At 41.5% G+C, this 27,535-nt stretch overlaps 1 protein-coding gene across 4 annotated transcripts in view; it reads left to right on the top strand.

Annotated features, from left to right (window-relative positions):
* CDK14 (cyclin dependent kinase 14) overlaps positions 1-27,535 on the top strand; it is a 268,798-nt gene that overhangs the window by 199,910 nt on the left and 41,353 nt on the right. For all 4 annotated transcript variants that reach the window (XM_077302545.1, XM_077302548.1, XM_077302549.1 and 1 more), the window contains 2 exons: positions 5,104-5,243; positions 10,185-10,331. In XM_077302545.1, the coding sequence (XP_077158660.1) occupies positions 5,104-5,243; positions 10,185-10,300 (256 nt within the window). In that variant the 3' untranslated portion in view covers positions 10,301-10,331. The remainder of the gene's footprint in view (positions 1-5,103; positions 5,244-10,184; positions 10,332-27,535) is intronic.

Below are 27,535 nucleotides of genomic sequence, written 5' to 3' on the forward strand. Positions count from 1 at the left end.
TGGGTACTCATTTTACCAACCTCGGAAGGATGGAAGGCTGAGTCAACCTTGAGCCGGCTGCTGGGATTGAACTCCCAGCCTCATGGGCAAAGCTTTCAGACGGCTGCCTTACCACTCTGCGCCACAAGAGGCTCTTGATTCAGACATAGGCATGCACTTAAGAAGGCTTAGATATCATTAACCCTACTATATCAGAGCATTAATCTCCTGTCAAGAGGTATACCTCAAAAACATATTTTGTTTGTTTGTCTATCTGTCAGGTGTATATCCCACTCGCCCTTCCTTGAAAGGGACTTGGGGTGGGTAACAGCATATAACATATACCAATACAAGCAATATAAATTGCGTTATTCCCTACAGTTACAGAACTACAAATATAAAGATATGATAATCATCCAACTATAAAATGTTTGTTTTGGTTATAATATCAAGTAAAAATATGTCTAGAAAATGTGGGTTCCATTTTATCTTAAAGCATAGCTGTTTACTCAAAAGAATATGATGATGTTAGAGAGCAATTATTTGAGCCCATTAATATGGCTTGATGCCACAGGCCTATCAACGGCTGTCTGTGGATTATATCGGTGCCAAATCCCTGGCTGTCACCCCTCACTGTGGAGATTTCAGAGTAAAGTACTTCCAGTGTGGGGGGCTTACCTGTCCCCTGGCATTTTTCAGACCTTCATAGAAGACATGCTTAAGGAAATTCCCAACATCATACAATATTTTTGCGGAAGGAAAAAACATGTGTTCTGAGTCTCCTGGCTTGAATTCCTTAGCTAGCTTATTGATGTGAAAGGATGTGCCTTCTCATGCAGTAACAAATGGCCCAGACAAGTGGCTGGGCAGAACAACAGTTTGGATCATCGTCTTGCAGGTTTCTTCCTGACACATCACACCATAAGCTACAACAGGCAGAAGTCCTGTTGAGATGTTAATGAACAGGCAGCTGGCTATTCTGCTAGATCATATGCATCCTGACCTGACTCTGGATGAAAGGAAGCTGATAGAAGTAGTCAAAAGGTCTCTGGACATATTTGCCCCAGATAACACTATCTGGGTTAATAATTATGGCTTTACTTAGCATGGATCCCTGCTGCTCTGGCTCCGGCTACAGGGCCTCTACCTTCTCAGACTGAGACACCAAATGACCATCTGCTATGGGGTCATATGGAATAGATAAAGAGGTGTCTCCATTAAGGGAAATAAAAAGAAGGGAAGGGAGGAAAGAGAAGGAAAGCCTGGAGACAGAATGGAGCCACACAACCTCAGGTGCTTACCAATCTTGTTGATCCTATGATGGCTGCAGCTGGTATTACTGCCATGGAAAACACCCTTTATTTGACCTAGAATAGCATAGCAAGCTCTGCCTTGCAGTGTCCATTTTCAGAAAAGCTTGGTGGGTGGCATGGAACCCGTGGCACCATATTAGAGATTCCTGATCATAGAATCACAGAATCATAGAGTCGGAAGGGGCCATACAGGCCATCTAGTCCAACCCCCTGCTCAACGCAGGATCAGCCCTAAGCATCCTAAAGCATCCAAGAAAAGTGTGTATCCAACCTTTGCTTGAAGACTGCCAGTGAGGGGGAGCTCACCACCTCCTTAGCTCTGACCCCCTGATATGATGTGTAGCTTCCTTAAGGAGGAGTAAAATGGAAGCCCTGATCTGATAGATTGTGCCACATTCCTTTTTCGCATTTCGTATGGGTCATTGTAATTGTATAGTTTGTGGTATAAAAACTGTTCCAACCATATCTCTCAAACTTAAAACCAGCTATTTTTTTTTCATCTTGCAGCCATTTTCTTGTGTAGTAGACTTAAAGTTTTCATTTGAAATGTCAAGCTGATTTATATAAACAAGGCTACAAAATTATGTTCTTCCAGCTAAGAGTATGTGTCTTGCCAAGCAGACAAACATAACATAGGTCATAATTTTTTTGAGCATTAGGAATCCTTAGGGGACTTTTAAAAATAAAAGCAAAGAACCCACTATTTGCCAAAAATAATTACTATTTACATTTGTTGTGCTTTTCTTACTCAAGGTATGTAAACATACTATATTATTAAGTTAACCAAATGACTGATATGAATATATTGTTATTGGGAATTGAGCACCTTTGGCAGATCATTATTGTTCGCTGAACTAGAGTTGCCAGCCCCCTAGTGGAGGCAAGGGTCCCTTGTCACCATCCCCACTGATCAGCTGACTGGCAGGGGGTCTTACCGATAGAGAGAGGAAGGACCAGGTGATACGGGGAGATCCCAGGAGGCATCTGGATGATGATCTGATATTTGCCCAAATACCAGAATATCACCTGAGATGTCACAGCTTAATTAGGTCACATTCTGTTTGTGATATCTCTATGATGTCTCTACATCACCTGGGCCCTTCACTCTCCTGGTAAGCCCCCCCCCCCTCAGTTGCCAGAGGGGAGCTGGCTACCCTAGACTGGATTTACTAATTGTTTTGGATCCTGACTAAATTTTCCAATAGCAGAATAGGATTTTCTTTCCGTCTCCTTCCCATATCAGCCTATTGATGTCCGTAAAATGTTGCTCTTGTGGAACAGGGGGACCCTGAATAATGATATGAGGTGGGGCTACAATGGGAAGGGAGAATTGATGAAAATTGCCAATTTAGTGTGCATCCATTGGTAAACTGCAGTTAGCTTGAACAAAATCCTGAGACTTACTATGATCAGAATTGTGTAAAAACAATACTCACGTTTTTTGCAAATCCATATGCTTTATTACACAACTATTCTGTAAAGTATAAATTTATAAACGCTTTTTTTAAAAAGCTCCTTCCAATCAACAAATATAATCCTTAACTGTTTTCCTTCAAACATATAGAAGGTGGGCTTAATTTAATGGTAACCCAGTTCCATTTAGCCCATTCCACAGCATAAACATTATTAGTAGGGGGACATGTTATTTTTTTTATATCCCTTTATTACTGAATAATGGTTCCCATACTAAAATGAGTCACTCTTGTATGTGGATTTAGTTACCTCTACTGGAGAATCTTTTTCCTGCTGCAGTCTGAAGCAAACAAACTCTGCAATATTATACCCAGGCAGTTCTGCCAAGTGACTTTCGATGTATGTGATCAGTCTTTCATGAGATGGTATATGCAGACATTTGAATATGCTTTTGACTCCCTGTGCCTGCCAACTGTGTCTTTGTGAGTAGTCTATGTACTGACATTTACAAGTGCCCTTCACTCTGAAGTATTTTCTTGTAAATGTCAAGGAAAACCGAATGGAACAATTCCTGCCATTTGAATACATAGCATAAATCTTCGAGAAGAATTTGGTCTCCAGTAGATAGGTGACACTGTCCTGTATTTGCACTTCAGAGTAAAAAAAAAAAAAACTATAAAAGAAAATAGCACAGTGTTTAAAATGTTTTGCATGTGTGTGTCCCGTACAATAGTTAAGTTATACTCAAAGACTAGACATACTCTCAGATTAAATAATGTCATAGTTTTGTATCATGGACCCTGCCTCCGCCCACCCCAACCTTACTTGGGAACACTTGCTTGCCTTATTATCTCAAAGATAATCAGTAGCAGTCCTTCTCCCCCTACAGGCAGACACACACACACATACTTTTTACTTGTCCAGCATGGCCGCTGTCATCTCAGTGGCATAAAAAATCTCAATACTAATCTAGTATTGCCAGCAGATATTAGAACAGGTTAAGAAAGAAAGAAGAAAGAAAGAAAGAAAGAAAGAAAGAAAGAAAGAAAGAAAGAAAGAAAGAAAGAAAGAAAGAAAGAAAGAAAGAAAGAAAGGTAGACAGACAGACAGACAGACAGACAGACAGACAGACGGGTAGATGGGTAGATGGGTAGATGGGTAGATGGGTAGATAAACTGTCTCCACCTAAGGCAACATTCCTTCCTTGCTACTTCCATTCTGCTTATATATTTAGTGCTTTCCCACATTCATAACAATCAGCACTTTTAGCTTGCTGTAGGAGTTCCACAACTTCTCATAATTGACACTAATTCCACAATTTGGAGCGGAGGAGAATGATTCTATTTGGCATGTTTTCAGTGCACTAAATTCCATGTGGAATTCCATCACTTCATTGGGGGTCACGAATCAGCACAGTCCTTGTTTCAGGGGAAATTGGAAACAGCTGGAATAAGCCTTTGGTCTGGTTTTGAAGGTTCAGCTTTGAGATAAGTTTTTGGTTTTTTTCCAAAGTTTAAAATTTGTTGCATATGGCCAAAGGCCATTAACATCTAAAATTAGACTAAAAATACACAAAAGAACAGTAATAAAAACAGATTAGATTATGATAAAGAGCAAAGAGATAACATAAGGATGATGGCAGATTGGGGAGAGGAGAGGATATGTAATGGCTAAGGCATATGATGCTTCTCTTCCCAGCTTAAATGATGGACATTCCTTTACAAGTTATGGTTTCTCCTAGGGTTTGTTCCTGGAACTGTCAGAGGATGTAGTGTTGCCCACAGGCACAGATACCTTTAAAAGGGGATTAGACAGGTTAATGGAGGATAGATCTGCCAGTGGCTACTTGCCAGGTTGACTAAAGGGAGCTTCTTCCACATAAGAGGAAGGCCTTGGCCTCTGTGCTCTGGTGTTGGACCTCCAGAAGAACTGGTTCATTCACTGTGTGTGACAGGATGCCGAACTCAGTGAACCACTGGTCTGATCCAATAGGGCTCTTGTTGTGAGAGATAATGGAAAAGATTAGTGGATGTAAAAGGGAGAAATATTTCAGTAACTACAGCACAGAGATGGAGAACCTGGATTTGCTAGCATCTCAAAGACAACAACACAGTCTCTGAAACCATAAATATTGAATTACTAATACTACTATAAAAAGTCTCCAGTTTTGTCAGGTCATTTTATCTATTAGCAGTTATTCTGATATTGATTGCATCTATTAGTTGTAGTTACTCATACTAGTTAACTAGAAGAATCTTCTTGAGCATGGCTCTTGAACCATATTGATGATTCTCCGGTTCTCAGTGTTACAAGACATGACTGGTAGGGATACTAATATGATTATTTTTTTCCTGTTGTTGCTTTAACTTTCCTCCATTTCAACTTCCTTCTCTTTCAGGCTAAGCTATGTGAACCATGCAGAGGATTTGGCCTCCAAATTACTCCAGTGTTTCCCAAAGAACAGATTGTCAGCACAGGCAGCTCTGAGCCATGAGTATTTCAGTGATCTGCCCCCACGGCTATGGGAGTTAACTGACAGTGAGTATAACAAAAAAGCTAAACAGAATAAAGGCAAAGGAGTGTGTATGTGTATGCATGTGGATGTGTAGAAGTCTGTAGCTCAAATTCCATAGGTTGCTTGACACAGGAAGAATGGATTGTCCTTTCCTATCTCTACTCTGCAGTCTGCAGCTAGCTATCTTTGTATTTGATTATATGTGCAGCCAAGAGAATTATATGAAATGTCATAAAGAAAGTGTGGGGGGGGATACAATTTACATATTTAGTGCTTTCCCCCTTCATAACATGCAGCACTTTTAACTTGCTGCAGTGCACAGGATGATAATCCTGTGGTATTTGATTTTCAAATGCTATATTTGTTGTAACAATAGCCCTTTAAAAGGGGAGGGGGCTTGGCATTCAGAAATTCATGGATCACAAACTAGACAGTTGGTTAATTTACAGGATTTAAAGAGAACTTTAGTTGATTTGTATAGTTTGAGAGCTTTTCAGCATTCAAGCATAAGTGTTGTTTTTTTTTTACCTTTTAAACTTTCTTTGTATTGCAAGATTCCATTTTTTTCTTTAATAATTTTACTTTCAGGTGATTTTTTTAAATGCCACATTGGTGTGCAAGCATACTTTTGATCAGTATGTAGTGCTCAGGTTTGAAAGGCACATCCCTTTAATGAGGTTCATTTATTCTTACATCCTTTTACACTGTACCATCTGGATTTTGCAGGCCCATTGGATAGAATCTTGAAGCTGGTTGAGACTATACTTAATTTTTGTATGCATATATGGGTAATGTGTGAGTAGGCGCTCATAGGTTTTGACAGATGACAACTTTTGTAATCATGTAGACTTGAATGTTGCTTCTGCTAAATCACTATAGCCTAAGGTGACCAGATTGTCCCACTTTTGGAGGGACATCTGGGGGCACCTGGCAAATTGTACCTATGTTGACATTTAAAAATATATATTACAATACTATTTTTGCGTTCTATGCGTTCTATGAAACTTTTTGTTCCTCCATATAGACCAAATTTTAATCAAGAACACCCCCCCCCCCAGTCAATGGTGTCCCACTTTACCAGTGTTGAAATCTGGTCACCTTGCTATAGCCCCTGAAGTACATGGAGTTACTTGTTTGTACTTAAGAGAACGACTTGGAAACAGATGGAATAATTAGTGGAATTGGAATTTAAGTGAAATATTGGTCTTTATTTTGTACTGTCCCTACAACTGATTCTTTCAGCATAACACATCATTTCATTGCTTTCTCCCTATGCCCCCCAAAGATTGTTAAGATCAAGCAATCAAAATCTGCTCATTGTCCCTGGCCCCAAAGAGATAAAACTGGCCTCAACCAGGCCGGGGCTTTTTCAGCCCTGACCCCAGCCTGGTGGAATGCTCTGCCTGAGGAGATCGGGGCCCTCCATTATAAACATATCCAGAAGGCCTGCCAGATGGAGCTGTTCTGCCAGTCCTATGGTTGAAGCCAAGAAAGAGCATCATAGATGCTGGCCTACTTGCCTGACAACCCATCTGCCAATAAAAATCCCTCCCAAGTTCTTGCCAACTCTCAGGGAGGTCCCAATTATCAGGATGGGGCAGTCTTTTAATGTTAAAATGTTTTAATGCTTTTTATATGATAGTTTTTGAGTTGCAGTAAGCTGTAGTATAGACCAAGGAAGAGCAGGGTACAAATACTTTTTTTTTGTGCATCCTAATTTGTTCTCTCTGTTTTTACTTTGACAAATTCACAAAGAGGAAATGAAGGTTGACTGTCAAAGGCAGCTATCTTCAGGGTTTCTGTTAACCTCACTATTTTGTGCATAAAAGCATTTGTGGATTCCAGTTGGCATAAAAGTATATTAATCTATCTCAAGAAATCTGCTTTAGGACAAACCCTTTCCCCCAAAAAAACTGGAAAATTATTGCATCTATTTAAAGACCATATTTTCCCCCAGAAAATATGACTACCTTTTTGATTCATATTTCTTGGGGAAATATAACATACGTTACAAAACCAAGTTTTGATAACATATATCCTCTTAGTGATCCATTTGATCCTTGTGTCCATGTCATAATTCAAATCTGAATCCCTGTATGTGATCCTAAAGTGGCTGGACCCACAAACATCCAGGAGAGAGCTTGGGTTTCTTAGAGGACTTCCTAGGTATGCAAAACAATTATAACTTTTTCACACTAACAAAAAAAAACCCCCACAAAAGTGTTAGATGGAAGATGAATATGTTCCAGGAGCCCAGAATGTTGAGAGCAGTTCAGAGTTGGTTAAACAGAAAGGCTGTGGAAGTGATGGGAGAAATCATCCAGGTTGATTATTCATAAAATACAAAGGAGATGGCATTTCCGAATTGTTGAAACCTCATGTAATTTCTTGTGGGTTCCGGTTTGGATTTATAAAATGTGCATTTTAGTTTTGCTGAGAAGAGGTCTTGCTGAAAGTATGCAAAGGCATGGTTCATTCAATCTATTCTTGTTTGAAAATAAACGAGTTTTGTTTTTCTGTTTAGTCAGCATGTAAAAAGGATAACCATCACTCTGTTTTGGTGAACATCTCAATCTTGTCTAACTGAATGGTTTAGTCTAGTCAAGATTTTGATCGCCTATGAATTCTGTAGTCATACTTTTCAGTTAATATGGACTTATTACCTACTTGCCACTTAGTTTATCAGCTGGTGGTTAAATCCAGTCCTATCAGTGAAGTAAATGCCTACACATTATCACTGTGCAGCAGGCTGCCAAGAGAAACAGTCTTGTCCTAGTCATTAACAAGCATAATATATGCAGAACACCAGAGGGGAATTAAAACCACAAAAAAATACCTCAGGGTGGTATTTTTAATATGAGAATTTAATTTGTAATTTCACAGATTAAGAATTTTGGCTGCATTAATCCTTTTATCAGCTCACAGCAGGTTATTTGCAGAAGCATAACCATAAGGCGATATTCATTGGCAGAAACACGTCTTTGCATAACGTTAAACATCAGGAGCAGTGAAACCTTTTGAAGGGGGAGAATAAAGATGGGGGGGGGGAGGAATCATTATATTTTAAGGCAAGATTCTACTAAATGCCTCCAGTAGGAAAAAAAATTCAGTTACAGCAACATTATTTCTGTGTTTAGTAGATAATCATTATGGAGTATAAACCCAGATGCAAAAAAAGGAAAATCTCTGTATCAAATACTGTAATTGTTTCCATTTGGTATGCTTGTGTAGAAATCGCAAACAAATTTAATGAGGGAAAGAAATAAAATAGATTTGGAAGTTTGGAGGGAAAATTAGTTGATTAGATTTAGGTAGTTACGATGCCTGATGCTTTTGGTCAAGATTTCATACTCAAATGTTTTATTAAGTAAATTGTTGGTATAGTATGCCCAGTAGAACTCAACTCAAGAAGCACAGATCAGTCTTCAAAAGAAGTGATTACTATTCCCATCCTGGAATTAATAGGAAGATGATGCCATACACTGGCCATCTAATTCTTATTATGTATCTGTATGTATGTGCACTTATATTTTTATTATTTATATTATTTATTGCATTTTAGCCCACCCTTCCTTTCTTTTAACACTGGTGTCCTAAAGAACCCACAAGTGAAAAATTGTTATTTTGGTGAGTAAAAAATATAGTGGGTGAAGCCTAGAATTCCTTTTCAAAACTATTTCAGAACAGAATTCTTCCATGAATGTTTGTTTTATTTTCTGATAGTCATAACATACAAAGTCTAATTTTACAAACATTTTAGAAATTCATCCCAGTGCCTTTGGAATTCTTCTGGTGGTCTTTGGTTAACCATATTTGTTAACTTTGCCATCCAAAGCAGAAGAAATAGAGCAGAAAAAGAAGAGTTTGCGAGTAGGCGTTGCCTTGGCCTGAGCACCAGGGGGCCGAAAATGATCCATAGCTTCTTGCGCCTCAGTGGATCAGTTTTTCTGGACTCCGATACCCCCAAAAGGACTGTTAGGGTAGGAGTGGGGGATCCTAGCACAAATTCCCTTGTTCTGCCATTTGATAATGTGAAGCAGCTCACATCTGGCCTCAGAGGATACAAATAGCAATCCTAATGCACCTCCATCTTGCCCTGCCCTGCCCCCCAGAATAGAATTCTTGTGTACGTTGGCAGCTCTGAAGTGTATAAAATACAAAACTACATGGACCATTGTTAACATTGTGACTTTCCCATGGAAGTTATCCCAAAAATCTGTTCCTGTGGTGACATCCATAAATTGTATGTAATATTTATTCAGATATGTAGTGCTGGTTGGTAGATCTAGTATATGATTTAAAACAGTGCACAATGATAAGAAATTTTTAATCAAAATGTCTGCTGTGTAGAAAATAGTCACCCGATAAACTTCCAGGTGTTAAAATCAATATTTAAAATCTACTTTAAAATACCAGCGACAATTGGATCTTTATAGTATAGGTCTTTGTAGTATTTGACTCATCTTACTCATCTTCTGATCCACATACATAGAATGCAATGCCTTGTCATAAAGGTTCAACCAAGAACACAACTGAAAGTAGAATCATTAACTAAATGTCAGACAACTTATGGGTTGCACCCAGGCTAAATTTTCTTCATAGTACAGCCCAATGTTTCCATCGACAGGTATTCTCATTTCCTCAGTTCTATGACTAGAAATGTTTGAAATGTTCAAGAGACATAATAGGGTTTTCAATACAGTTTGTATACCCTTGAGGGTTTTCAATAACGTTTGCATAAAACTATGGTCAGGTTTGAGTCATAGGGTTTAATCTTCTAGGGCTAGTAGATGTATTTGTAGTTTTTGTTATGTAACAAACCAAGTCACAGTGTGTGTGTTTTCAAAGCAAAGGTGTACATATTCCAGGAAAAAATGAATGTATCATAGCCATAGTATGGCATCATAGTCTTACCAGTTTGGGGGGAGGAAATAGTAACCTGGATTCCATCTTTTTTCCAACAGTGTCCTGTATTTTTTCTGTACCGAATGTAAGATTACAACCAGAGGCTGGAGAAAGCATGAAAGTCTTTGGAAAAAACAATATTTATGGCAAAGGTTTATCAAACATTAAGCACTGAGAAGCATTTTGGTTTCCCACGTACAATTCAGGTAAGAATGCCTCTTCTGAAAGTGCTATTTTTAAGAAAGAAACCCTTTTCTACTTAGCAACAGTACATGGTAGCAGCAGAAGTATACTTACTATGTCCAAAGAAATGGAAAGTGAGTTCAGCAGAATGTAAAAGAATATTTTTTGTGTCAAAAACAAAATGTGAGACTTGCAGGTGGAGCGAGCATTGCAGGTATGCATTGTTAAGGTCTGCAGTGTTGGGTATTGGTACAATCGATACATTTTACCAGTATTCATTGTACAATGTATGGCCACAGGAAATAGGCAGTTAATTTGCCATAGGGCTACTCTATGAAACATGGTTGAGCAAGTGTTTCAGACACGTATGCAGCACTGCTTGTGACTGACTGATAATCCCACCCCTTCTGACCAGTATGTGATATTTGTAAAAATGTATGCACTAAATTGCCACTTCAGGTGTTATTTTACTACTGTTCCGTATAGCTTTCAATTACAATGACAAACCAGGACACCCTTACCCCAATCAACATTGTGAAGATGGGACTTAGCCCAGGTCCATATGGACACTGTCCTAATCTTTTCCGCCCGTGCGGAATCGGCCCTTGTGTCAGCCATAGTTCTTTTAGAGAACTCTCAGCCTCACCTATCCTGCAGGGGGTCTGTTGTGGGGAGAGGAAGGGAAGGTGATTGTAAGCTGCTTTGAGACTACTTCAGGCAGTGAAAAGCGGAGTATAAAAAACAACAATTCTTCTTCTAAGGTTACAATTTATATTCATATTCATACACACATGCACACACATTACATTGGTTATCCTTTTAATAAATAGATCTTGCTGGCTAGCTGTAGCCGGAATGAATAATATCTGAATTCTATACCAGTATTGGTTGCCTGTAATCATCACGGTGATGACTTAAAAGTAACCTTCTCTGTAATGAGGACAGTTTTCTGGAAGGGTAGCAGCTATTGAAAACTGAAGTCATCGGATGTCAGCATGGCCCAATTATTTCACATGTTTTTCTGTAGCAAACCATTTAAGCTTTTACAGTGTCAGAAACCAGACTGCCTTCAGAACTGGCTTGTTTACATCTCCATTGACTAGCTAATCCTTGCTCCCCCCTCCAGCTGTGTCCCTGTAGGCATCTCTTCACCTATTCTAATATGACATATCAACTACTGCAAGCAGATTTAAAATGTGTATCTTCTTCCTAAAGATTTGCAAGGCATAGCATTCGATGAGCAGAATTTCTCGGAGTGTTTAATGCCATAGTAAATTTCTGTGGATAGCTATAAATTTAGCATCTTAGAATGACAATCCCCACCCCCACCCCCAGTATTGAATCAAAACCAGGACTACTTGTATAATATTTTCACTAGATTTGAAGAAGCATGCATGCGCACCAAAGGTTGTTTGGCTTCCTCAGGAGGTGGTGGGTTCTCCTTCCTTGGAAGTTTTTAAGCAGAGGCTAGATAGCCACCTCACATAAATTCTGATTCTGTGAATGTAGGCAGATTTTAAGTGTGTGGGCAGAAGGGATTGTGTCCATGCATGGCTATGGTGGTCCTTTCTTGCATGCCCAGAGAAATGCAGATGACGGGGTAGAGAGGCGAATTTCCTCCAGACCAGACTGTCCAGGGATTCTGGGTTTTTGGAGGGCCATAATCTGGGCATGGAATTGTGGTCATTGTGGTGGGCAGGTAGTTGTGAATTTCCTGCATTCTGCAGGGGGTTGGACTAGATGACCCTTCCAGCTCTATGATTCTACCTTGAATCAAGTTTGTGGGCCTGAAAGGTGCCACTGGACTTTGTCCTGCCATTTCAAACCAACATGACTACCCATCTGAATGTTTTCATTAATCATTGAACTGCCAAATAGAAGGGTGCTGACATTTTCTAAATGGCTCACAAAGAGCGATTTTCTCTTCCCGTGATTGCTTTTAAGAAATAAGTCTACTAATGAGCATACAGTTTCCACTCAATTGAAATGAAGTGATCCTGCTTTTAGAAGTTGCAATAAGGATCCTGGTTGATATATACATAGTTACAGGGGGAAATGGTCCTTAATTAAGGCCCCCCGTTGGATCAGTGCTCTGAACTGGGATAGCATACTTTTTTTTCAAATTATGAAAAGCATGGTGGGAAGGAGGAGGGTTTACATTGGCATTACAGAATATTAAACCACCTTCATTAATGTATTCTTCTGCATATATAGTAATCCTGCTCTGTTTGATAACTGGCTGTTATGATTTCAAAGAACGAACACTCAGTTCAAACTTGTTAGCAAACAGTTTATGCTGCAGTGAAAGATAAACTATAGGCTGAATTAAGAAATCAAGTCTGGCCTGATCTGAAACAAAACTTTCCCCCTTTCTACCCTGATGGTAATGCTAATAATTAAAAAGACATAAAGTAGTAAAGAGCCTCCAAATATGAATAAAATTCCCTGGAGATGTTTTACACATGAAATCTCCAGCCACCATCAGGAGGTTGGCAACCCAAGTGACACAGGCCCATATCCTCACTCTGCCATGAAAGCTTGTTTGGTGACCTTGAGCAAGTCATACACATTCTCAGCCTAAGTGAAGACAGAATGGAGGAAAGGAGAACAATATAAGTTGCTTTGGGTGTCCGTTGGAGAAAGAAGCAAGGTATACATGAAGTAAATAATAAATAAATATCCCCTTATAATACAGCTTATGGAAGATCTGGAGAATGGATTTCTCTCATCAGTGCTGTTTTTCTGAACTCTATGCCCCCCGTAGTTTCTCCCACAAGCACTTGCAACTAAGCTGTCTAGCAATTTACCTGCAGAACTCTGGCGTATGCTGCATCAGTTTTCTTTACGAATAGTCATGTGTGGATCACATGCTTGTGGTCATGCCCGTGTCACTTCAATTACATATTGTTCCTGATACAATCATGTGCTGTGTCTTATTAAAATAATTTTCTGTCTTTTGGGTTCTCTAGTTTTCATATGAGATCAGTCTGGTGGCAAGTAACTGAAAGATTCTCCCCCCCCCCAAGCATGTGTTAACATATCTGTGCACCTCTGGCTTTGCACACTGTGTACGGCACTCTTCCCAGCAGTCCTGTGTAACAACATCATTTTTGCAAGATTTTCTTTAGTCAAGCTGTGGGGATGCCATAGTCCAGCAGCGTCTGTGTCAGAGGGTATAGAGAAGTCATTCTAATTCCTCACTTCCCTGCTTCTTTCTAACCTCTGGGTCTCATCACTGTTGAATTGCCAGGAAAAGCTTAAATATTGTTTCATTTGTTCCCAATTTGGCCAGCACTAGGTCACAACACTTCATCTTAAAAGAGTCTCCTTTGACTGATTCCATATTACACATGTTCACATTGCTATAATATTACAGTCGACTGTTTGCACTTTCCCCCCCAGAATTGTTAAGTTTAGTGTGAAACTAGAGATTTTAAAAACAGTATAAAACCATGACACTAGACCTGACCTTCAAAAAAATAAAACTTTGGGAAAGGAGAATAAGGCATACACACAGGGTTATTTGAGTGTCAGCAATTGACAGGATGTCTAAATATTGTACAAGTCCTCCGAATTTCTCTTACAAGGGATGCCTACTCAGGAATGTTCAGTGTTTAGCTTTAATTATTTTACCAATTCTGTATCTGCATAAACTAGCACTAGTGAAAAGGCTAACATAATGCCACTATGGACTGCAGAAATCAATCTGCATCTTAGAGTCCAACAGCAATGCTAGATAAAGTGGAATTGCAGACTGTTAAACTAAAGAGAGGACAAAAAGCAGACTTTGAGATCCTAGATTATTTTGGCTCCTATTAGCATTTTTAAGGGCCCTAATTTCTGTCACCAATACAACAGATTCAGGGATGTATTACCACTCTAACCTTTTGTTAGCATCAAATGTGTTCAACTGGTAGAAAATATAATTACTGATCATATCAAATGCAGCCATATTTTCTTCTGGAATCACAAGATTTATATTAAAGGTAAAGGTATCCCCTGTGCAAGCACTGAGTCATGTCTGACCCTTGGGGTGACGCCCTCTAGCGTCTTCATGGCAGACTCAATACGGGGTGGTTTGCCAGTGCCTTCCCCAGTCATTACCATTTACCCCCCAGCAAGCTGGGTACTCATTTTACCGACCTCAGAAGGAGGGAAGGCTGAGTCAACCTTGAGCTGGCTGCTGGGATTGAACTCCCAGCCTCATGGGCAAAGCTTTCAGATGGCTGCCTTACCACTCTGCGCCACAAGAGGCTCTCTTTATATATTATATTTTATATTATCTGCTGTTAAATGCAAATGGAAGCAAATTCTACTTTGTATTACACCACACAGCCTTGACACCTAACTTGTGAGCTAAAATTAATTCATGGTGACAGATAACTAGGGTTGTGTGCGGTGGTGTCTGAATTGGCCGTTCCATGCTGACACATTAGCACCACGGGGGGGGGGGAGGTGCAGGTGCCGGTGCGTAACTCGGAGCACACGCACAGGTGCACAGCCATGCCTGCGTGTGTGCACCAAGTGACGTGCCAGTGCCTCCCTTCCCCCCCCCCTCGCTGCACGGCACTGGCTACGTCGGCCTGGAACGGCTAATTTGGACACCGCTGCGCACAACCCTATAATACTTTTCTGGATTGCAGTTACTGTGACGTTTGGGAGTTCTGCTTTGACATTTGAATCCCAGGGCCCTTATTTGCTTACTAGTTTAGACTTCTTTGCTTTTGGCCACTCCCCATGTTATCTGATATGGGTAAGAATAAGTTTGTAGTCTGTGTGGACAGTTTTACTTAGTGCAAGGCTGTTTCAGGGAAATTCAGTGGTACACTTTTTTAAAGTAAGCAGCTTAGAATGTCTGGTATTGGTGCTATTCTATACTAGTGGCCCCAGTGCCTCATATGGTTCTGTGAGAAGCTTGCAGTTGTTTTGCAGGATTCAGAGGAACAAGTGAAGGTGAAATGAAACAGATGTGGTACGCTATAAGAGTTTAAGGTGCACATGAGTCCATGTTGAAACAGCTTTGCTTGGAACATTAAAAACAGATTCACTAGAATGACCTGAAAATGAAAAATCAAGCAAAAATAGGGCTGAAATAATTCTACTGGTTCCCAGTTGGTTTATAAACCCAATTCAGAGCACTAATTAAACTTTTCAAAAAAAGATTTGTGACCAAGATATTTGAAGGATGCCAGTCTCCCTGTATCCATATGTGCAGTTCATCTTGGGAAGCATTGTTCATTCATTCATTCATTCATTCATTCATTCATTCATTCATTCATTCATTCATTCATTCATTCATTCATTCATTCATTCATTACATTTATACACTGCCACTCCCAGAGTGCTGGCTCTAAACAGATAGAGGGTTAAAGATTTGTAATCACAATCCTTCAAGGTTTTTCTATGCCCTCAAACCTGTAATTGCTTTTGGCTGTGTGGGGAAGAGACAGTTACAAGCACCTCCGTGTTTCCTTAAACCAGGATGTCTGTATTTATACGTCATTAGAAACCATGGTACTAATAGTGGCTGTTAAGCGAACATTGAGGACAGGAAGGCCTGGAGGATCATTGTCCATGGGGTCGCGATGGGTCGGACACGACTTCGCACATAACAACAACAAAGCGAACATTAGATTGTGGTTTGATATTTATTTATTTATTTATTTATTTATTTATTTATTTATTTATTTATTTATTTATTTATTTATTTATTTATTTATTTATTTATTTATTTTTATTAGATTTTTGTGCCGCCCTCCCATACGGCTCAGGGTGGTTTACATATAACGTTATGGGGCAGTACATGGAACGGCCTAAACATATAACAGTCAGAAATAACTGGCTGATGAACCCTAACTCACCATAATTAATGGACTCCATTAAGACATTCAATGAACCATGGTATATTCAGTTAAACCATGGTTTTGCATGATGATTGGGACTGTTTCCTCCTTTGGAAATGAGTGGGTAAAAGCCTTTCTCTTTATTGTCACCTAGAGCTCCTTCTCTAGGCAAGTCCTGATAGTATTGCTTCTCTCCTTGTGAAGGCAGGTTTATTTTCCATTTGGGGAAGTCTTTGTGGAATTGGATTGTGATAGTTGTGTCTCCCGAAGATTGCTAGTGATGTTGAGAGTGTTTGAAAAATACTTTGTTGGTATTATTAATTCATTGTTGGTGTTTTTATTTTACTAATGTAAATCCAAACATACTGTTTGTATGTTATTTTTATCTTGGAAGCCTAGTGTTGCATAGAAAGGCAGCAGTAAATACATTAAATAAATCACTTGTTGCTGCTAATGGCATCTTTATATCTAATTCTCTATGTCAGTGGTCCCCAACCCGCGGGCCGCGGCCCAGCAACGGGCCGCGAAGGCCATGGCGCCGGGCCGCGGCTCCCTCTCCCTGCCCCCCCCCCCGCAGTAAAAAACTAGCCAGGCCACAAGCTTGCGGCCCGGGAAGCTTCTTACTGCAGGAGGGCGGGGAGAGGGAATCAGGGCCGGGCCGCGCCCCGATGCGCGGGCGTGGGCGATGCGTGGGCATGGCCCACGCGGGCCGCGGCCTGCGGCCCGATGCCCTGCCGGTCCCCAGCCACAGAAAGGTTGGGGACCACTGCTCTATGTGACCAAATCTATGGATTCCGAAATCTTGAGATGGTAGCGATCAGTAGATATGACAAATATTTCTACAAGCCTGAGCAAAGCCCCATGTTTGCAGGAAACAATCTGGGCAATTCCGCACACCTTAAATATAGCGTGCTGCTTACCTTTCGCAAACACCATATTTTTGACATTTCACATGACGTTGTTCACATCCCACCTCCTTCCAGCTACACTCTCGCTACATCCCGTGAAATGTTGCGAAAATTGGGGAATCACCAAAAGTGGATTCTCCTGGGGAACCAAGCGTTAGCTGGCAGTGCGCAACCAGCTCTCAGCAAACCAAAGAAACATTTGGAGGAAAAGTAACATGATATTCTTCTTTGAAATGTCCCACCCTCTCATAAAACTAAACAAATAAAACACTACCAACAAAAAAAATGGTCTTTTTTAAAGTCCAAAATAATAAAAGCAGCACCTTTAAGAAACAAATGCTGTTGCTAGGAAACTACAACAGTATTGGCAGTTGAAATCTTCTGTCAGTAAAAGGTTTGGGGAGGGAACACCTCATGTATATTGGTGATGTTCAGGGGTTAGAGTTTTACACTAGGATCTGACAGATCCAAGATCAAATCCCCACTCTGGAAGTTCAATATGACCCCTTGTGCCAGTCTCTCACACACTAGTTTACTTCACAGGATAAAATGGAGAAGAATTTCAGAAGCTACTTTGGGGTCTCTGTTGTGGAGTATGTGCACATACTTCAACTTCTCTACAAAATTAGTGGACTTAAAAGCACTTTAGATTACTAAGTCCCACTCTTGGTCTACGGTTCAGGTCAGGGTGTACTTCTGGTAAAGGGAGGTCAGCAACGGTAAGAGTAATATATTTTTTCTGATAGTTGACCCCAAAGATATAGTTGGACAACATCATTAGTTCTGTCTGTTTAAAAACATATGACATCTGAATCAAAAATGGCAGCACTGAAAGCCCTCCCCAAATTGAATTAGATGTAAAAATTGTAATGAACTTTAGAAACATTCCAGAACAGTATTTATGTACTTCAGAAGAGTATTCTGTGTTAGTAAAACTTTAAAGGAAATGAGCTTGGAAATTTCAAATATAATTCTTGGAAGCATGCTGCTATCAAGTCACAGCTGTAATAGCTTGCCAACTCTTGGTGTTAGGTTACAGTGTCTTTTCTCAGTTCTTCAGAGATATCAAAGCCAAGGGGATTTTCAAAAGTGCAGAGTTGTTTCAGTCCAAAGTCAAGGCTCCAGAAGTTAGTCAAAACAAGCTTCTAGAATTCTGTCAAAAGAGTGTCAGCTATTCAGTATCTGCTGTTTAATTGTATCCATGCACTTCAGCATCACTCAGCATTATAGTTCCACACCAGTTTTTCAGACACAGTTTTTCAAAGACTCTTCATCATTCTCATCAGGTAGCTGACATTGATCAAGAATGTGGCCACTTTACCTTTTAGCCTGGAGCTCCATCTGCAACCTCCTTCTATCTTTCTCTAAAGGTGTTCTTAGAGGGCTGGAAACGGGCAACTGTTTTCACCTGCTGGATCAGAACTGGAGGGTAGAGTTGATTCTTCACCAGCTCTCGACCATAAGCCGTGGCCTGCCTGCACTCCCTCTTACTGAGAGCAGGCTTCTGCTGCCTTTGGATTGGTTACCCCAGCCCCCTCCACTTCTGAGGACTCCTCACTCTCACTAAGTCCTGGCTAACCCACAATAGCAACTGCCTTTCGAAAATCTCATACAGACTTCTTTTTTCTGTGTTTGCTTTGCACAGTTGTAGGATGCATGCTTTGCAAAACAGCCCAAGTTTAACCATCTTCCATTTGCACACCTTGAAAAGATCAAAGGTGGAAAACTAAGAAAGATTTATGCTTGAAGCTTTTCAAAGTCGCTATCAGAAGATGTTGCTGTACTCAATAGACCAATGAAATGCTACATATGTTAGTTTCATATATTTTTCTCTTACACAACAGCCAATCAGTTTTGTCCTTGTATAGAGACCTTGAAGATCCACATTTATTTGTGTTTATTTACAAGTGCTGCATGCTACCTTTCTACCCTTACAAGGGCCACCACCATGGTGGTTAACAATTTAAAGCATGGATAATAAAACCATATTTTAAAACAATTAAACACAAATCATTAAAAACAATTTAAAAACAAAGTTAAAATACATACAAAACATGACAACAGCAATTAAAACTTTGGTTAGGAAGGAGGAATCACTGAGGGAATGCCAAATGAAACAAACAAAAAATAGGCTTGAAGGGCTATTGGAAGACAGCAACAGAAGAGGACGGATGAATCAACCTGAGGTGAGAGTTCCAGAGCTTTGGTGCCAAGACCAAGAAAGTCCTCTCCTGGGATTCCATCTGCCTAATCTCAGATGGCTGAGGCACCCAAAGCCGTGCCTTTAATGGTTGGGCGGGTTCATAAGGGATTAGGTGGTCCTTCAGGTATGTTAGTCCAGTGGTCCCCAACCTTTTTATTACCGGGGACCGGTCAATGTTTGACAATTTCACTGAGGCCCAGGGTGAGGGTAGTCTTTTGCCGAAGGACGTCGCCGCTGCCTGAGCCCCTGTTCCACTTGCTTTCCTGCCGGGCCCCTGACTTCCTGCCGCCCGCTCAGGGGCACTGCCAGCAGCAGCTGCGCAGTGCCACATCGAGCGAAAGCCCCAGCCATAGCAGTCGCTGGAGAGCACCAAAGGTGAGCTGGTGGCAGAGTGGCAGGGCAGCCACTGAGGCAGCAGCCAGGGAAGAGAACGGGGAGGAGGAGCGTACCGACTGATCCACGGACTGGTACCGGTCCCCGGACCGGGGGTTGGGGACCACTGTGTTAATCCCAAACTGTGTAGGGAATTGAAGGGAATTAGTTTTATAGACTACACTTTGGCACAGGTTGTGCAGTAAAATTGCTGATACATAAATCTCTCAGGATAAATGCTGTTTCCAATTCATATTAAGGCCAAGCAAATGCTTTCCCTGATGGAGAGAGCAGGTAAAACAGGAGAATGGGTTCCTTCCTCCTTCTTTGATGCTGACAAGGAATACCCAATTTGTATTCCTGTTGATACAGCATAGTTTGAACACGAACTGTTCCTTTGCAAGTCATATGTTTAATCACTTTCTATATTCATCCTTGGCAGCTGGTACAAAAACCAAAAGAAAGTGTATGTCCTTTAAGAAATGAGGCTCACTGAGCTAAAAATACAGACTGGCTCTCTCTATTTTAAAAAGTGAAGCCTAACCTAAATAATGATGATGAGCTTTTAAAATATATTATAATTTGATGGTATTAATTTAAGGTTATCTCTTAATGCAACTGACCAATTCTGAAAGTATTAACATCCTTATCCACAATTAAACCTTCCCCTTTGTTTCCTGTGTTTGGGATATAGATGATGGGATTTTGCTTCTCCTGTACTCACTATATTATTAATGTTTGCTGCAGATTCCTACTAGACAGCCTTTTCGGTCTGCTGATGCTCTAAGAAGTGTCCAAGAATAAAAGGCTCTTTGAGTCGAAATGGGCTGGTAGTCTGGAATGACATTTGAATGCATGGAGGACAATGTCTTAATGACAATGACAAAAAGGAGAAGCAAAGGAAATTCTAAACCGTCCCATTTCTCCCAAAGACCGTTACCTCTCCTTTAGGATTATTGTGTCACGTGGTTTCTTGGCAAGGCTTTGTTAAGGGCAAGAGGGAGGAGGCGGACCCGCTGAAGGGGACAAACTGAGGTCTCCAGACAAAGCAAAGGGTTTCTGTTCAGATGTATAGTCTGTGTTCTATAGAGAAAGGCAACCCGAGGGAAATTGCCCTCTCAGAAAGAAAAAAAAAATCTGCAACACTTAAAAATTAAGAAACTTTGATTACTTTTATAGGTGTTTTGAGATAGAATCCGGTATTAGCTAGCTGTAAGCCTTTTACACGAGGGTGTGTCCCAAGCTGTTTTTGTGAATTGGAGCTTTTAAAAGCCGCAATACTGACGTGGGGGTTTACAGTAACTGAAGCGTTCCATAAAACAAAGAAAACTAAACACCCTCAGGACCGACTCCGTTCAGCTGCCTGATAACGTGTGCAGCACCCTCAGAAGTTAATGGGGAATTAAACATTCTTAGCTGCAGGGAGAATCTTTCCCATTACTGCAGATCTGTTTAAGTACCAGTTCAATCAAATTGCATGGCTGTTACACCAGTGTATAATAGGCGTTGTTTCTGTGTCCTCACCTGAAATTAAAGTAATGGTAAAGGCCCAATGGGAGGATTAAAATGTCTGATCTCAAAGCATAATAGGAAGAAAACACTGCTGTGGTGTGTGTGGAACCATGGCTAGTACAGTTTTTACATGTTATATTCGGTCACTTGTGATCCTGGTGCAAATATTGGCAAAATTCAAACAGGATTTGAGATGTGTACATAGGTTTGTTTGTTTGTTTTTCCTTTTAAGGTTCTATCCTTGGATACATTTAGGGACTAGAGTAGTCATTAGAGAAGTGTAATTTAAAAACTCAGCACCATGCTAACTTTGAGTTTCTGTTTCTGAAGTATACACACACACATTGGATCTTAAAAAAACAAAACAAATGTGAATTTAGGTGCCCCTTTGTAAGAATGAGGTAAATAATTATTGCCTGCATTAAAGACCTGTGCTTTCATTTTAGCAGTAAGACCCTGGCCACATAATATACAAGTTGTTATGTTGTGTTCAAGTACGTATAGGCAGAAACATACCTGTATGGAGCCACTAATGCAGGCTAAACATGACATGCTTAGTCTATGCCTACTTGCCTTCTTCCCAAATCCATATAATCAGCCAATGTGCAAACATTCATTTTAACAAGTTTATAGCACGTAATTAATCTGGTAAAGAATGGCTTTTGACAAAGCAGCAGGATGAGATTGCATGTTGATAGTGGCAGAGGAAAGAAATGTATTTTTCTGGTGAGATTTAGTTGTCTTAGTGTGAAAAAGCACAGCTCAGGGGTGTTGCTCTTGACGCGATCTCAGGAAAGAAATCAGTAATTACCAGGCCAGGCATTCAGTTCTGTCCTAATTTTCCCACCAGTTTTTCAGTGTTTCAGCTGCCTCCGAGACGTAAAATATTCTCATTAGGTAGCTGCAGAGGCAGCTTGCTTGCCTTATTCCCTCATTCTCTTGCTAGCTTTTCCTTTCTTTCTGTTTCTTTCTCTCTCTTTTTTTCCTCCCCCTGCCTTGGGAGTGACTGTGAAGATCATTTGCTGGAATGATTGGCAGGTTAGAGGATTCAATGAGATGAGTTCCTCTTAGCGCAGGTCAAAAAGGCTAGTTAGCAGGAGCTGTCGAAAAATGCCAGCAGCATTCAAAATGGGAAATGTCATGACTTCGAGGCAGGGGGTGCCACCTGGAACAGAAAGCCCCCAGCTCATTAGCAAGTTACAGGATGCACGCTTAACTGGAGGCAGCAGAGGAGGAAAGATAATGCCCAATAGGGAAAATTATTGTGAAGTGGAATTGATTTCATGTATAATTTGTTTATCACTAGAGGGGACAAATGCTGCCCATCTGACATGTGCGGAGGAGTTTGGACTGTGAATGAAGCAATTTAGCATAATCTCTAGGTTGAGCTCTGGATTTAAAGAATGCAAACTTCTTTCTTCGTAACTGTGGAAATGATCAGGTCATGTTGTATTAATTAAACCTGACATACTCTCAAATGGTTTATCTCTGCAATTGTAGCAATTCAGCAGAAGCTGGTATATATGGGTTGCATTCATTATAAAGCAGGAAGGGGAGGGATTTCTAGATGCGATTCCCCCCCTCCATTTAGCTTATGCTGGGGGGGGGGGAATCTGTCTCCAACACAGACTGAATCATAAACCAGCTCATGCTTATTTTCAGTGGAAAGGCAGAGAATATAAAATCAGAACACCATTTCTGGCTTTCAGTGTAACATTCATTGCTCTCAAATAGGTTTTTCTTTTTAAATGCTGTGTTTTGCTCAATAGATGTTACAAGTAGGGGTCCATGGGACTAATGGGGGGGGGAATCCCATCTGCTCCCACTTTCTCACTGGCCCAGTGCGGGGGAAGAAAGCCCAGGTGAGCTGCTCTCCCTCCCTACACCCCCCCAAGCAATGTATCTACCTCCTGCATTGATGCAGGGCTTGCAGCACCCCTCCCCTCCCCTTGCCACCAGAGCAGCCTCTGTGACTCCTGGGCCGCTGCAGCTTCCAGGGCCTTTGCCACTGTGTCCCCAAGCACAGCAGCTAAAGCCAGGTGGTCCTCCACAGCTACTAGCTTCCTCACCAGAAAGCCCACATTCCTTCAAGTTCCCAAACCCACTGCTGAAGCCAGACAGTCATGGGACCCACTGCGACAGCTGGCCTCTTCTCTGGGGGAGCCTGCCTCCCCAATAAGATAGCCATGCTACTGCCACCATGGCTGCTGGCCTCCTCACTATCAAGCCTGCCTCCTCTCCCAAGATCACCAGGCTACTGCCACAACCGCGGCCAGTCTTCTCTTTGGTGAGTCAACCCCCCCCCCCAACACAAAGATAGTTGAGCTGCTGCCACCACTGAAGCCAGCCAGCTCTCCATGGCTGCCAGGCTCAATGACTGTTGATCTCCCCCTAACATTGCTATCAGGTTCCCAGCTCCTTGGCCCTTCAACATCCAGGAGAGCCAGTTTGGTGTAGTGGTTAGGAGTGCCGACTTCTAATCTGGCATGCCAGGTTCGATTCTGCGCTCCCCCACATGCAACCAGCTGGGTGACCTTGGGCTCGCCACGGCACTGATAAAACTGTTCTGACCGAGCAGGAATATCAGGGCTCTCTCAGCCTCACCCACCTCACAGGGTGTCTGTTGTGGGGAGAGGAATAGGAAGGCGACTGTAAGCCGCTTTGAGCCTCCTTCGGGTAGGGAAAAGCGGCATATAAGAACCAACTCTTCTTCTTCTTCTTCATCCTTCACTATCACAGAAGGTTAGGGGCATTGACTGTGCATGTGCAGATGGTGGAATATAACCCCACCCCATGTAACTTTTTTTTTACTGAGTACAGATTTTTCTGGAGGTTCCCCCAAGTTTGAAGAACCATCTCCTTTGTCTCGGTGTGGGCTGGATCCACATATTTATGTAGCCTCAGATCTGCCTGCATTTGAGAAATAAATACATAGATGGATTTAGGATTCCCCAAAGACAATTAGATGCAATGTCTTGCCCATCCCATAATACCACACCATCTCATAAACTATTCTTAGCCATGCACAAGCATATTGCTCTGTAAAATATTCTGTGGTTATGTGAGATTAAGTAAGGATTTTTTTCCCCTTCCATCCTGATTGAATGCCATAGGCCATTCACTCTGTAGTCAGTTAGACTGCTGTGAACATTTCAGTTATGTAGTCAGTTTGGGGGGGGGGAGTCTGTCTGTGGCCAAATCAAACATATCTATAATATGTGTTCTTGGACTGTAGCTGCCTCTTGAAGTTCCCTTTTCTTTTCTGGTCCATTCAAGATCCTTTAGTTTTTATCAAGAAGCAACCATGCACCAAGGGTGGTATAAAAATCATCTTAACCCCCACCCGCGGCGCCGCGAACTAAATGAAGCCGTAAGGGCTTGGGGCAAGGAGTTAGGGCGGGCTCTATCTGGGATGAGGAAGGGTGCCAATTGGCCCCTTCCTCCGGACAGACCATCAGAGGGGCCAATAGGCAGGCGCAAAGCGCCTGCCGATTGGCCTCTCCGATTGATGCCCCGCCGCCAAGGGAGCGCGGCTCGCAGTTGCTCCCTTGCCGGTGGCCTGACGCGTCGGGAGGCGCAAAGCGCCTCCAACGCGTCAGGCCACTGGCACGCGGGACATGGCGGCCTGCCGACTCGCCAGCCGTGCGCTACCCCGCTAGCACCCGCTGTATTGGAAGTGCAGCAGGCTTGATTACTAGTAATAAATAAATAAACAAGTAGTAGATCAGTGGGAACCACAGTACCCAGTTTGGTGTAGTGGTTAGGAGTGCGGACTTTTAATCTAGTGAGCTGGGTTTGATTCTGCACTCCCCCACATGCAGGCAGCTGGGTGACTTTGGGCTCACCATGGCGCTGATAAAGCTGTTCTGACCGAGTAGTTATATCAGGGCTCTCTCAGCCTCACCCACCTCACCCACCCAGACACCACAGAGGGTGTCTGTTGTGGGGAGAGGAAAGGGAAGGTGACTATAAGCCGCTTTGAGCCTCCTTCGGGTAGAGAAAAATGGCATCCAAGAACCGACTCTTCTTCTTCTTCTTCTTCTTCTTCTTCTTCTTCTTCTTCTTCTTCTTCTTCTTCTTCTTCTTCTTCTTCTTCTTCTTCTTCTTCTTCTTCTTCTTCTTCTTCTTGATTACTGTCTCAGACCAACAGATCTCTCAGGCTTGGATAACACATGCTGATACAGAGAAACATTGTGTCTGCTTGAACATGGATCCAGAATTAATATATTAAGGATGGTGGCTGATAAAAACTTGGTAGCAGAACTTATAGTTGTGTTAGGGCCAGTAACAGACAGATACCAAATGCCAAATGCGGAAAGATACAACAACAAAAATGACTGATCTCGCTGCAGGAATCAAGGTGGCTAGCACTCATAGTGTGATTTATTTATTTTCTTTTTGGAGTCATCTACTCACTCTGAAAACATCTTCCTCTCACTGCTACTAAACCTCAGTAGTCCAAACTGAACTGTAAGTAAAGGCCACACTATTTGTTAACAGACCATCTGGGCTGCAGTTTCTTGTAACCTGATATCAATTAATTGCTATGGTATTGTGTCCCCCCCCAAAAAAAATAGTTTAATAGGTAGTCAGGTAGCCAGACCAGCTCACTATTTCCTAATCAAAAGAGTAACAATTTGATTTCTCAACTTAGATTGTCCCTAGTTAGAACGTTACTCCACATACTTGTCCATATCTTTTCTATCCATTCTCCAAAGGCATTTGATGCCCTTTTCAGACAATTAACAGTTAACACAATCAACAGTCACATAATGAAATCACATTTTAAAAACAAAAGAACATAATCAACAAAGAGACTATTTTTAGGACCTCTTGGAGGACTGGAGATGGGCCAGAAAACTGGAAGAGATCAAATGTTATCCCAGTCTTCAAACAAGGGAGCAGAGATGACCCAAGAAACTACAAGCCAGTGAATCTGACCTAAATTGCAGGGAGATAATGGAGCAGATTTTAAAGGGGCAATCTGCAACCATCTGAAGGACAATTTGTTGATCCAGGGAAGTCAGCATGGACTTGTCTCAAACAGCTCCTACCGGACCAATCTGGTTTCCTTCTTTAACAGAGTGATAGGCTTGCTAGATCATGGAAACTCAGTTGATGTTATTTACCTGGATTTCAATAAGGCTTTTGACAAGGTTCCCATAATGTTCTGATGTGTAACCTGGAAGACTGAAGAATGGGGTTTTGGATAGCTACATGGATTGAGAACTGGTTAGAAAATCACATCCAGAGTAGTTGTCAATGGTAATTCATCAGATTGGAGGGAGGTGAGCAGTGGGGTGCCACAGGGCTTGATACTGGAGTCCGTTAGTTTTCAACATTTTAATCAAAGTTATGGATGAGGAGGTGAAGGGAACCCTCATTAAATTTGCATATGACACCAAATTGAGAAGGGTAGCAAACAGCCCCAGAAGATAGATTTCAATGAGATCTGAACACGCTGGAAAAGTGGGCAAATGAGAACAAGATGCAATTCAATGAAGATAAGTACAGAGTTCTACATCTAAGTCACAAAAGTGAGAAAGCACGCATACTGGATAGGAGATACACTTCTGGGTAGCAGTATGTGTGAAAAAGATCTTGGGATATTTGTGGACTATAACCTAAATATGAGCAGACACTGCAATACAGCGGTAAAGAAGATGAATGCAGTATTGGGCTGTATCAACAAAGACATCACATCAAAATCACAAGATGTGATAGTCCTACCATATCCTGCATTTGTCAGACCACACTTGGAGTATTGTGTGTGGTTCTGGAGGCCTCACTTCAAAAAGAACGTGGATAACATTGAGAGAATCATAGAATCATAGAGTTGGAAGGGGCCATACAGGCCATCTAGTCCAACCCCCTGCTCAACGCAGGATCAGCCCTAAGCATCCTAAAGCATCCTAAAGGGTACAGAAGAAAGTGATGAGGATGATCCAGGTCCTGGGGCAAAGTTGAGAGACGTGGCAATATTCAGCCTGGAGAAGAGGAAGTTGAGAGCAGACATGATTGCTGTCTAAGTATTTGAAAGGTTGTTACTTAGAGGAGAGCAAGGAGTGGTTCCTGGCAGAGGACAGGACCTGCAGTAATGGCTTAATTGACTAGATACCAGGGGGGAGGAATTTCACAGAGTAGTTCTGCAGTGGAATCAGCTGTTTAAAGAGATGATGAGCTCCCCCTCACTAGCAGTCTTTAAACCATGGCTGGACAAATACTTATCATGGACCCTTTAGGCAAATCCTGCACTGAGCAGGAGGCTGTACTAGATGGCCTTTATGTCGTGTTCCAATTCGATGATTCTATTATTCCAAACTTTTCTTCTTCTACCCTGTTATAGGCATAAAACAAAATATCTGTTTCGACTTACATGTAACTAAATA

The sequence above is a fragment of the Paroedura picta genome, chromosome 11 (genome assembly GCF_049243985.1).
Source record: "Paroedura picta isolate Pp20150507F chromosome 11, Ppicta_v3.0, whole genome shotgun sequence".
In the NCBI taxonomy this organism is placed as follows: domain Eukaryota; kingdom Metazoa; phylum Chordata; class Lepidosauria; order Squamata; family Gekkonidae; genus Paroedura; species Paroedura picta.